Here is a 13,565-nt window from a genome sequence, read left to right as displayed (position 1 = left end):
CTGGTGGTAGCAATTTTTACCCCCAGAATGCCCCTGGGAACAACGTAAGATCATCACAGAGACATATAGGAAGGGGTGGGGAAGATGGTAGCCAGTGGCTGCCAGGACAACTACTGGTAAATCCCTCAAACTATCCCATTTTGCATTCACCAAACAAAGAAACAAACCTCCATTAACTATGCCTGTGAGTCAGTGTTCTGATGTGAACTGAAAATTAGCCCTGATATGAGCAGAACATGCCTTCTGCATTAGGACGGGCACTTTGGGGTTCAACCCATTGACTTTAGGACTTCATTTTACTTCCAACTCTGCCCACATTTAGATTCCACTTGCATGGTATGTATTTTAAATGAAATCCTGAGCTTCTTTCCAAAGGCAATATTTGCTATGAGAATTTGAGTAATTATATATTTACTTAGTTCAAATTATTTTAAGCGGGGGGGGGGATAGATCATTCCCCCCCATTGCACATCACGTCTTTCTTACTAACACTCATGAGAATAAATCATTGGTATTTTACTTGATGATGTGATCAAGCCACTATCTCAACTATAGTCTTCACTTTGAAGGACAGGTTTCATTGTGTGTGTGTGTGTGTGTGTCTCACCCTTTTATTCAGTGAGGCTTCTTGATTAATTTGCCAATCATTCTCTCCCTTTTTGGTTCTGGTTTGTAGAAGGAGGACCATGATAATACAGAAGAGAGAGCAGAGAGGGAAGTTGGCAGGTGTCATGGCAATATTTGTCAGGAAACCTGGTTTTACCATAATTATATACACACAAGTCATGATCCATAGCTCCAGGGCATAAACTTGAGTCTTAGTATTTATCTATAAAAGCCGCCCCTCTCATTTCATCCCACTGCTACTGGGAATCCTCTAAAATACATACAAAGTAATATATCATTTTTCTATTGCCCCCCCCCTAACTCAGACAAAAGAAACAAATCAAAGCAGAAAACATGTTTAAGCATTTGAAACACTTCTAGACAAATAATAATAATCCCAGAAGCCTTTCATTTATAATTGGATCTTAAAAGAACTAGCATATGGACCCTGAGTGCCCTTAAAAATGGCACAAGTTATATTCATTTCCAGATTACTTTTAAACATTAAACACGTTCTCCAATCAGGGAGAGCGCAGTTGTGGAAGGGTTAATGAGACATCCCCTGGGGGTTGGGTGGTTTAGTCTAGATGGTCTCTGGTGATTGAGGCATTCTTGTTGCTGGGGTAAAAAGCATGATGTGAGTTTTGATTGACAGCCTTAGCCAGAAAAAGTTGTGGCCAAAATAATGCCAAAAACCTTAAACTTAAATTCTGTGTGTTGTATGAGTTATTGGGGGGGGTGTCTTGTGACCTCGACACGCAATTATGTATTCCAAGGAAACATACACAGACAGCAGATTATTTCCAGACCTCTTTGTTTTGATTTTTTTTTAATGATGCAACTTCTCAATGTATAATTCTAGCCTAACATTTGTTTTGCATATGTGTTAAGTATTGCGATACATGTAATGGGATGAAGTAAGGTGGGATGACATTCCACTTCTTTTCAGACTGCCCTATAAGATGTTTCATTAGCCTGACACAAATATAGTAGGGAAATATTTATGGATAAGTAAGAAAACGGGGCTTTACATTTGTATTGCTTCCTGGGAGTGTTTTCAAGCTGGGTCTTCATGGAAGCTAATCCAGAGGAAGGGGTCCTCAGTGAAATGATGAGAAAAGGCAGGCTAGCTTCCATTTTTTTCTGCTACTTAGGTTCTGAATGTAGCCAATGCACAGCTGGGAGGAACCATGAAACATATCACAGCTGGTCAGAAGAGGTGTGGATGGAACTGCAGAGTTTCAGTGGGTAGTTAAGATTTCAGTCTGTTTGATTAAAGTCCCAGCATTTATTAAGAAGGCCAGAATGGCTTCTTCATTCACTCTGATTCAGAAATGGCAAGGTAATGAAAAGGCATATTCCTTGATGCATCAGGGTGGATGTGGAGACTGGATTGGAGGTCTTTTGTCCTAGGATGCAGATATGAAATAGGGACCTAGCTGCAGTCATTCCCTTCCTCATCTCAACATTCCCCAAGGCAAAAACACTTCTCTTTCCCTGAACCAGAGGTTTCGTTCTATTTCTGGAGCAGATCCGTTTCCTAGTAAAATGCAGAGGAGTCTGCTGGACCCACTCTCCCTCCTCGAGGCCATGGCATAGCTGTCAAGTTCTCTCTTTTTTAAATGGAAATTCCCTTATGCTGAATAGGCTTCCTTGCAAGAAAGGGGAAAACTTGACAGCTATGGGCCATGGGTCTTGTACAGATTCCAGTGGTGGAATATTCCCTTGGCCACTGAAGAAAAAAGAACGTTAGGAAAGTGGTTTTAGTGATGTGGGCTGTTCTCTTTCTTTGGAGTAAGGCCCTTGCATTAATCTCCTTACATTTATAACTCTTATTCTTCTGCTGTCACAATGGTGATGGTGAGTAGTCACTGGGCAAGATCACAGATACAAAAATGAAGGACCATATAAGGGGTCTTCTCAGGATGCTACATTATAGCACCAGCAGTAGCTCATGAGCAGATTCCAGTTGATGGCTAGGACCACTGGAATGACCCATGCAAAGGTGGATTCAAATCATCAGTCAGCTCCCTGATGGCAGCCATCCAACACACTAAACCCTGGGGTTGTTGTTTCCAATATAGTTATGGCTATTTTCAGCCCACACCTGACTCTGTATGCTATTCCAAGTGGGGGACTGGATCCTGGAAAATATGCCACGTGCATGTGGGCAACCATTGTGATTTGCTGTTTTAAACTTTAATTGTTTTGTATTGAATTGCTTTATTGTACACTGCCTTTGGTATTATTTAATGACAGGCAAAATGTTGTAATTAAATAAATAATGAGCACAGAATAAAGCCTACATCCTGGAAAAGACCCCTACATTTAAAATGCAAATGAAGGGAAATAGTGACAAAAGAAGGGTAGGACACATATATTCAAGTTTTAACATAGATTTATAATTGCTTGTGTGATGTAATATTTATGAGCTGATATTGGGTTAATTGTCTATAAAGCCGTAATTAATCCATACCGGTGAATAGGTCAACCAAAGGTTGTAAGGAATCAAAGGTCTCTCTCATCTTCACATGAAGATTCCTTTGCTATTTTTATAAACCTGTGAAGGAAACAAGAACCCCTTTCATCTCTGACATGTTAGAAACAGTCTTTCAATTGTTTTGTAGCTGCTTTGAATGTGGCCTTGTGCATTAAGAAGGTTATTACATCTTTAATGAACTGAAAAAATCCAATTTGGAAAGTTTTGCATGCCCCTGAGGTGGCCTTAAGGTTCCGGACTTAACATTTGAAGTTAATGGCACCTTTAATACGTCGCCCAAGTTATTTTGTGTGACAAGGTTAGGCAGATAAATTTAGCTGGAGTGGCAGCAGCAGCAGCTCTGCAGTCATTTCAAACAAGAGGGGTCCTTCAAGCTGATTATGCAGGTGCTGCTATTACTGAAAAACTGAACAACTGTTTTTGTAATTGACTTCAAAAAAAGGTTGTTGTTGTGGCCCAAGCTGGCTATGTGTTCTTGCCTTTGCTCTGATTGGGACTTTGAAGATGCCCTAAGGAGAAGTACCAGAGATAATTAAGATGCTGAAGATCTCGGAAAGCTAGTAGTGCATTTTTAAACTGTCCTGAGCTCTAGGCCAAATGGAGCTTGAAAGAGAAGGCGAATACCCAGCTGTGATGAGATGCAAGACAAGCCCAAAGCAGGTCATCAAATAAAATAGGAGGAGGGAAGAAAGTCATGTTGTGCTGTGTTTGCCAGACAACAGCCCCACCTATTCTCTATCAGTGAGTGAGTAAACAAATTGCATCCAGAAATGATCAGAGGACACAATTATGTGAAATTCTCATGGATGGGGTGCAGGTTTTGCTATTGCATATCCTCTCGAGTTGGCATTTCACTCAGCAAGCAAGTGGTGTGTACCTGTGGGTCTGTGTTGGTGTGCCTGTTACTCTGAGATAATTCTCTGGCACACTGGTCAGATCTAGTCCCCCACCTTTTAGATAAGTCCAGCCCGATACCCACCAAAACTCTAAAGTGGCTTACTCTAAAGTGACAGAAAAAAAATAAAGTCTCATTCACAAGAGAAGAGAACTTTCAAGAAATCAGAGGGCAGGTTTCAGCACAACTCTAGAAGAAAGAAAGAAAGAAAGAAAGAAAGAAAGAAAGAAAGAAAGAAAGAAAGAAAGAAAGAAAGAAAGATGGAGAATATATGTTGATAGCCAGTGTGATGTAGCAGTTAGATTGTTGGGTTAGGACCTTCAAGATCAGGATTCAAATCCCAATTCAGCCATGAGGCTTACTGGGTGAGCTTGGCCACTCACTGCCTCTTCATCTAAACTACCTCACAGGGTTGTTGTGGGGATGAAATGAAGAGTGATCAACCACCTTGAGCTCCTTGGAGAAAAAGGTAGAATATAAATGCAATCAACCGATCCCTCAATTCACAAAATAGGTTTCCATGTGGTTCTATAGTCCTATAAGATTTTGGATGAAATGATGTACAGTGGTACCTTGGTTCTCGAACTTAATCCGTTCCAGGAGTCCGTTCGACTCCTGAAACCATTAAAAAAAAGGTGTGGCTTCCAATTGGCTGCAGGTTCTTCCTGCACTCAAGCAGAAGCTGCATCAGACATTCGGCTTCCAAAAAAAACATTTGCAAACTGGAACACTTACTTCCGGGTTTGCAGCGTTCGGGAGCCGATTTGTTCTGCAACTAAGCCGTTCAAGAACCAAGGTACAACTGAAGATCACTGTGGCTCAAAGAGGAACACACCCAGTGCTTTCCTCTTCTTCAGGGGGATACTCAAGGGTATGAAGTACCGGCACCTCTTTTGGGGTTGTTGTTAAAAAGTATGGTATTTACTGTAGCAACTTAATGGTGAGTACCAACACCTATTTTTCTAGGAAAGTACTGAACACACCTCAGTTGGAAAAGTCAGCATTCCTGAGCCCTTTATTTTCTCTTGGCCCTCTAAAGGCCAATGAAACTATCCTGAACTGAAAGGGTGAAATAATTTAACTCCCTGACCGACAAATGTGATTTATAAATCAACAGCTTTGTATACTGATGTGGCCAAAGAGTGGCCTAAGAATTTAAATCTAAATAAAAAGTCCAAGAGCCCGATGGGCAATAAAATAAAACAATGGCATAAGAATAGGAAAATAAGCAGTGAAGCCTTCCCATAATAAACGCACTTGATGGCATAATGCTTGCAGTTGTTCATTGATTTCACTTGGTTTTGTATGAATAAACATGAGAGCGGTCAACCATATGGAGTCAGCACTAGCAGCAGTGGTGAAGCTTGATCTTTTCATTTTAGAAATGGAGATGCTCAATGAAGCAGTTGCCTCTTCTAATATTCACATTCTGTGGGTAACACCCCTCAACCTTAGCTCTGGGTGTTTAACTGTGAGTGATCTATGTTTTCAGTCCATGCTTTTCAGACCTTGCGCTAATTAGAGTAGGGACTGAAAGCTGGAATGGATTGGATGGGGAGTCAAAAGTGCAAAGGTTTAGGGTTGAGGTGAGTTCCTCACCGCTACCACTTGCTTATTCTTGAGGAGGTGAAGCATCTTCTAGACCAATTCCTGCTTCAGGCCAGAGGGTGGGGAAAGTTTCAAAGTTTCTTAGCCCAAGGGTGGCATTCTCTTCTGAGCAACATTCTATCAAGGCCAGCAAGAGGCAATGTCAAAGTTCTAAGACCAATTCCAAACATGCCAAATCATTAAAGAGAGGTGCAAGGCAGGGCTGGTTCAGAGATGAGGAGAGATGAGGTGTGGCTGGGAAGAGGGTGTGGTGTGGGGAGGCTCCTCACTCCTGCTTTAGGCAGCGACAGATACAGATCTCATTTGAGTCAATGATGCAATTTAATGCAGAGTCCAAGAAAACATGTTCAATAAGGATAGGCATTGAAAGTTACCACACACACACACACACACACACACACACACGGACCTAAAGCTTCTTGCCACTTCTTTAGCTTGTCCCTTCTCAATAATTTTAAGATAGGTATATCCCAATGAACTTACAGTGATTTCTTAAGATTTCTTATTTATTCATTGAAATTATTTCTGTGCTGCCTTTAAAAATACAGTATAGGGCATCCAACAAAAATTAGAAAACAACAAAACAATAACTGCACAGCAATTAAAATCACACAAAGCCAAACAATTTAAAACACCTGAGAACACAAGGTCTAAGGACCAACACAAAGCAGTGAAATTGCTAAAAAAAAAAACAACAACACCCAGAAAAATCAGTAATAAAAAGCCTAGTAATATAAGAAAGGTTTCAGAACCTGTGAGATCATCCTAGTTCATCCTCACAACTACGCTTTGAGCTGGCTTAGGCTGAGAGATTGCAAGTGGTCAAAGATCATCCTCTATGCTTATTGAGTGGCGTTAAAACCTGGACTCCAACAATCTGCTCACTGCAGCACATGGGTTCTTCCACTTCCTTGATCACTTGCAATATACTCCCCCCCCCCCCCCCCCGGACTACTCACTGCCTGATTATAAATATGTTTATTCAAACGTAAGTCGTACTAAGTTCAAATTGAGTTATCCTTCAAAGTATGCCTGATCATGCATTCTTAGACTGTGATCATGCATTCTTAAAGCCCAATACCATGCATATCTTCTCAGAAATAAATCCCATGGTGTTCAGTGAGACTAAGTCTCAGTTAAGAACTACAGTACTAAGCTGATTCTGCTGCTGTCTGCTATTACTCACACTTCTATAATTTGGCACACTTATTTAAAATTATTTCTATTGAAGTCAGTGAGACTGTACTAATGAACATATAGGGTTACTTTGTTTCTCTAAATTTGCAGCAATTTCTCCGTTTGCATTTTTTTGGTGATTTAATAATTTCAGGTGAAAAGAAACCAAGTTATAAAAAGCTGATGAGATGATAGAAGGGATTTATGCTCACCCGTATAGAATTTTCAACATAGAGCACATGTCTAGAATAGGTTCTAATGGCACGTAAAAGCTCTGAGAGCTTTCTTCATCAGAAAAATGATTAGCAATAGTAGGATGGTTTATAGGGTGTTTTTCATTGGCAGTGTACTGAATAGAGCACTAAAGAATATAGAAAAGTTGCTCTACTTATTGGGCATGGATGCAATCAAGCACATTTACGTAAGTCACAAAGGACATGCCCTTCCAACAGGGAACAAATTACACCAGCTGGAACACTGGAAATGTCTTTTTTTGTCCCATTGAACTCAGTGGAGCTTCCTCCTGAGGAGGTATGAATAGCAAAATGCAAAAATTGCCCCTACTTCCAGGATCACAGGGCTCATTTTTATTTTTTTTTATTTTATTTATTGGATTTATATACTGCCCTATATCTGGAGGTCTCAGGGCAGTTCACAAAAAAATAATAATGGTCCTGACCTTGGATTGTACAGCCAAGCAAAAAAGTACTTGTTGAATATCAAGGTTTAGTAAAAAAAATAAAAATAAAAATCTCTTCATGCTCCTAAACCCAAATGGGACTGAACTCCAGTGAATATGGTGGGCTGTACTTAAGAGTATCCAGGATTGCTATAATACTGTTGTGTGCATGCCAACCTCCAAGCAATGAGGGATTCCAGGGGTTCCAGAGCTTACCCACTTTTGGTTTCCTTGGAATGAAGTTCAATGGACATATGATTATATGGATATATGGTGGGAGGGTTCGCTGCATTAAACTCTAACAGATCTTGCCTACCCATTAGGTTCCTAGATCCCACCTCAAAAGGCATAACTTTGGATTCAGTATATAGAAAGACAACCCAGCTTTCAGTACAGTCGTACCTTGGATCCCAAACACCTTGATACTCCGACGTTTAGGCTCCCGGATGCCGCAAACCCAGAAGTGAGTGTTCTAGTTTGCAAATGTTCTTTGGAACCCAAACGTCCAACAGGGCTTCTGCAGCTTCCGATTGGCTGCAGGAGCTTTGGTTTCCGAATGTTTTGGAAGTCGAACGGACTTCCAGAACAGATTCCATTTGACTTCAGAGGTACCACTGTATCAGACAAAACACAGAGACCACATTGGCCTGTTGTTCTCCATCCTAGGATGATGCAGCATCTAGTCAGGTGAGGTGGGAAAAGGGCTCACTCATTTGTCGCTATGGCAAGAGGGCAACCTCTTTGGCCATGTAAATGGCAGTACTTAACTGGCCAGCTTAAGGGCATTATCTTACAACTTGACTGACAGTTCAGCTGCTTCTTCTACTAGATTCCAAACCTCACAGATACAGGATCACAGACATGTAAGGGATCTATGGATAGCATCCATATTGACCCCCATGAACATATAACAATGCTTTCACCCTTTTAACCCTTTTCTATAAAAACTAGGAAATAAACATAGATAACCAGACAGGATATTTTTCTACTCAGAGCTCAACTCCAATGTAATTTGGGGTAGTAAAATGTCCCAAATTTCACTCAATTTATTCTTTTCCCAACATTTATATACCACTTGTGTATATAAATATAGCCATGTGCGTTCTGCCAGAAGAACAGCACTTTAATCTGCTTCCCAGAATCAGTTTTTCCTTGAGGGAAAGAAGGATTTTTTTAAAACCCCAGTTAATTACTTCTTAAACAGAAACTAATGAATTGACACAGGCAATCTTAGCGGATAATTTTCTGCTTCAAGCCATGTTCAGACGAACTCCTGAACACACATCTAAACTAAAGTGTGCAATTATTATTATTATTATTATTATTATTATTATTATTATTATTATTTGTACCCTGCCCATCTGTCTGGATTTCCCCAGCCACTCTGGGTAGCTTCCAGCATATATAAAAACATAATAAAACATTAAACCTTAAAAAGCTTCCCTATACAGGGCTGCCGTCAGATGTTTCCTAAATGCTTACAAGGCACGTTTCCATGTAAAACTACCTTGCACATGGCATCAAGCTATCACAGATTAACCTAACAGAAAATCCTGATTACAACTTGGCTACAAGCACAAAGCAAAGATAAAATGCATGCAAAGCACGCAACTCAAACAGGTGAGTCAATCCACAGACTTTACATCAAATAACATACATGCAAGTTGTTGTTAAGAAATGACATTTTAAAAGACATTCTGGAACACCTCTACCCATGTTGTAGACAGGAATTTGAGGTTCTGCATCTCAAATCCAAATGAAAATCCATGAGGCAGGAGACGAATGTGGCAGTAAAAGATTATCACTATTTTTCCATGCATAAGGCAGGCATGTGGGTATCATTTGCCAGGCTGATATTGTGCTTCCTTTCTGGCTTCACTAGCTACAACTAACATGTGCTGTACAGCTTGTATGGTACCATTGGGGGGAGGGTGCAATCTGCAGTTTTCTGGGTACTCCTACAAGCCCTATAATTCCTGATCAATGGCCATGCAAGCTGAGGTTCATGGGAGTTGGAGTCCAACATAAGCTGGAGGATCACAGGTTCCCAGACCCTGCTGTGCCCATTTACTAAGTAAAATGGAAGGGAAATAATTCTGTAAATAATTCTGTAACAGTGGATTTTCACCATCTCTGTGAAAGGAAATCTCTGGTGGAATGATTTATTTACAAAAAAAATAAAATAAAAAGCAATCCAACCTCTTAAATGAAAGCTTTAAAGTATGATTGGCCAGAAACAGAAGAGTCTTGCTCTTCATCTCACAATTTTTGAACTTCTGTAACAGTCATTTTTCATCCGATATTTTGAAAATTTATAAACCTCATGAAGGTGGTGTCAGTTTCATATCGATAGAACAAGCTATATGGATTATATACAAACTATCACTTCCATGCTTAGAAAGGCTAGACTACTGGAAACACATTAACTACTCCAGTGTGGTATAGTGTCCTAATCTGGTAAACCGGGTTCGCTTCCCCGCTCCTCCACATGCAGCTGCTGGGTGACCTTGGGCTAGTCACACTTCTCTGAAGTCTCTCAGCCCCACTCACCTCACAGAGTGTTTGTTGTGGGGGAGGAAGGGAAAGGAGATTGTTAGCCGCTTTGAGACTCCTTAGGGTAGTGATAAAGCGGGATATCAAATCCAAACTCTTCTTCTTCCCTTCCATGATTATATAATATGTAACAGTGGGAAAGTGATTAATGAGAATAATTGAAAACACATCACAACTTTGCTAGATGTGTAAGAAGCCTGAATATAAATATCATGAAGTAAGTGTTAGTACACAGTGCTAGATGGTTTGAAGATTTAGAATTACCGGACTTTACCCTTTAAGAACATTTTCATAGTGGAAAACTGCTGAAATCATTGACATTTTCGACAATGAATCACAGAAATCAAATTTGCCCTTTAGTTTTACAAATCCCATTGAATATGTATGGTGATAGGTAGTCATTTCTGCCCCCCAGCACATGTTAGAATAATTAAACCATTGGACCATATTCCCTTAATGTTACACTACCTGTAAGCAAATACCTTTCCCAGCTCAAGTGACAAACTCACCTTAAAAATCAAATCCTTTTTCCCATAGCGAAGCTCCTTCAGTTGGGCTTGGATCTTTTTTGACTGCAAGCAGAGGATAATACATTAATCCTTTAAGTAATTTATATTTTAAAACCTGCAGGGGAAAATATATTAAAGTTCAGGTAATAGGAAAGTATATCCGGGGTGGGGGGAGGTTTGGTAAAATTACAACTGTTGATGTAATGAGCTGTGTTTGCTACAGCTATGCTGGTCTTGCATACATTATGCACATAAAACAAAGGGCCAAATTTACCACTTTATCCTCAGGAACATGGCACACACAACTAACACGTCAGGAATGAGACTGCTCTTAAACTAGAACACACATCTTGGCCTGGAACATGAGTGCAAAGTAAGCTCAGTCAGGTCAAGGAGCCTTTGCCTTTCCCTCTTTCACCCTTAAGCTCTCTTTGGCTCTCAAAAATGGGTGATCAGAGAACCTTCCTGAACAACGTGAGGTAAGGTGCAACAGAATGTTAAAGGAGGGCACATGACCCAAAATTGAGTGGAGCCGCTTTTCATGACTCCATTTAACTCACAGAATATGGATCTGTATCTCTCTCTCTCTCCCCCCCCCCCCCCGGCAATCCCACCCCACCTTACTTTCTATGCATACCGGTATCTACTTGGATGTAAGGCATATTGAGTTCAAAGAGACTTATACCCTCTTAGATTTGTATGGGATGGCATCCTAAATCAGACTACTGGATTATCTGCCCCATTAGTTTCTAATCTAACTAGAAGTTGCACTGCAAAGTCTCAAGGAGGTATTTCCTAGCCCAGCTGCATGTGATCTTTTAAACTGGGGAAGACAGGGTTTGAATTAGAACCTATAATCGTATGCATGGAAAGCATGCAATCTAACACTGAACTGCAGGCACTCATAGGATCATTTTTCATAATTAAACTCTGCAGATCAGAAACATGAAGTGAACTTCCTCCCTACATGCTGAAGTTTGCTTTGTCTCTTGCAGAAATTTTATTCAGCCGGTTCTATTTCACAGGCTGCCTAATGGCATGGTGGCAGATTGGAATCGCAGGTATGAGACACTTCACCACAAGATAAAGCTGAAATGTTTTTTTGTTTTGTTTTTTGCCTTTGGAACAATATTTAGAACACTGACTTCATGGTCTAGAGGGAGCATAATCAACCTCAAAAAGAAAATGTTCATTGACAGCTATATGGCTACAGACCATTATCTCTTGGCTTAAAAACTCTATTAAGCTGAGAGAGACATTGGTTAGTGAGGGCAACTTTGATCTCGTCCATGCTACACTGCTGCTGTCACACTGGCAAGTCTTGCCTGAATATTATCTTTTCTTTTCTTTTTTTAATAAACAACCCAGAAGCAAGAGCAGAAATCCTGCAACCCCACCCCGTAGCTATTTATTTTAGATCATTGACTTACTAATTTTAAAGGTATTATCATTCATTCAAAATGCGAAACTGATGCTGAATTATCTGCTTTGTCATAATCAGACACAAGCTGCTATTAATTTTTCAGTTTAATAATGTATTCAGTATATTGATAGCTCATTAATACTGAGGGGAACATTGGAAGCTGCCTTATACCAAGTCAGAAAGTCTGTGTATCAGTGTTATCTGCTCTGAATGCAAGCGGTTCTCCAGAGTCTAAAGGTTTTGCTCATTTCCTGCTTCCTAAATTTGAAAACACGTCAAAGTGCAAGTAGATAAATAGGTACCGCTACAGCGGGAAGGTAAACGGTGTTTCAGTGTGCTGCTCTGGTTCGCCAGAAGCAGCTTTGTCATGCTGGCCACATGACCTGGAAGCTGTACGCTGGCTCCCTCGGCCAATAACGCGAGATGAGCGTGCAACCCCAGAGTCGGTCACGACTGGACCTAATGGTCAGCGGTCCCTTTACCATTACCTTTAATCCTTTCAACTGGAGTAGCTAGGGAATGAACCCCGGAGCCTTCTGCATGGAAAGCTTGTGCTTTGCCACAGAGCTATGTTCCCTCCCCCCAAAAAATTAGGGCCTATTGCCTAATACAGTCAACCATGATCAGATGCAGGCCTACAAACAGGGCTGTTTCCAAACTATTTTGCAAATTAACATGCTAAGTATTTTAGCACATTGACTAAGTTCAATATAATGTGACTATGTGACCAAAGTTACATAAGCTGCTCTGAATCAGGGACCTATCTTTGGAATCAGCAAGATTCCATATGTTTATGTTATCTCACAGGAACATAGGACCCCTTCATGATCACTTGCCTTGTCACGGCGAAGGGGCTTGAATAACTCCAAGAAGCTATGAGCTATGCCGTACAGGGTCACCCAAGACGAGGTCATAGCCAAGAGTTTAGACTAAATGTGATCCACCTGGAGAAGGAATTGGCAAACCACTCCAGTGTTTTGCCAAGAAAACTCCATGGATATAAAAAAAGGAGAAGCTATGAAAAGAAAATGAGAGTTTCCAAGGCATGCTCAGGTTCATGGGGTCACGAAGAGTCGAACACGACTAAGACAACTAAACATAGGAACATAGGAAACTGCCTTTCACTCAGCAAAGTCACAGATCTATCTGTCTAGCTCAGTACACTACACTGACTAGAAGCAAACCTACAGGGCTTCAGACAGGAGTCTTACTAGCCATACGATACCTGGGATAGGGCCAGGGTGGCAAGATCAGTGCAGTGCCAATGCACTGGCAGAGCCAACCTGGCAATCCTGCTGGTGTATCTGTCCTTGCACAGACCTCATTGCCACCTCACCCCTTCCTATCCTGTTAGACAGCAGGGACATAGGCGTCCGGAGGTTAAGATGAGTGCCACTGTGCCACCCCATGGCCTGCTATTGGGGATAGGAAGCCTTCTTATACCAACCCAATTCCTTGGTCCATCAAGCTTAGTATTGTCTACAATGACTGGCAGTGGGTCTTTCACAGCCCTACTTAGAGATCTCTGGGATTTAACCCTGACCGTTTTGCATGCACAAGATGTCTTCTATCACTGAGCTATGGTTGCTGTTTTTAAATGAAGAATCCATTACAGG

At 40.9% G+C, this 13,565-nt stretch overlaps 1 protein-coding gene across 2 annotated transcripts in view; it reads right to left on the bottom strand.

Moving 5' to 3' along the window:
• Positions 1 to 13,565, bottom strand: part of LUZP2 (leucine zipper protein 2) — a 293,189-nt gene that overhangs the window by 68,370 nt on the left and 211,254 nt on the right. For both annotated transcript variants that reach the window (XM_060279056.1, XM_060279101.1), the window contains exon 7: positions 10,527 to 10,589. In XM_060279056.1, the coding sequence (XP_060135039.1) occupies positions 10,527 to 10,589 (63 nt within the window). The remainder of the gene's footprint in view (positions 1 to 10,526; positions 10,590 to 13,565) is intronic.

This window comes from Zootoca vivipara, chromosome 1 (genome assembly GCF_963506605.1).
Source record: "Zootoca vivipara chromosome 1, rZooViv1.1, whole genome shotgun sequence".
NCBI lineage: Eukaryota > Metazoa > Chordata > Lepidosauria > Squamata > Lacertidae > Zootoca > Zootoca vivipara.
Note: the sequence above shows the minus strand (reverse complement) of the source record. Positions and strands in the feature narration are given on the sequence as shown.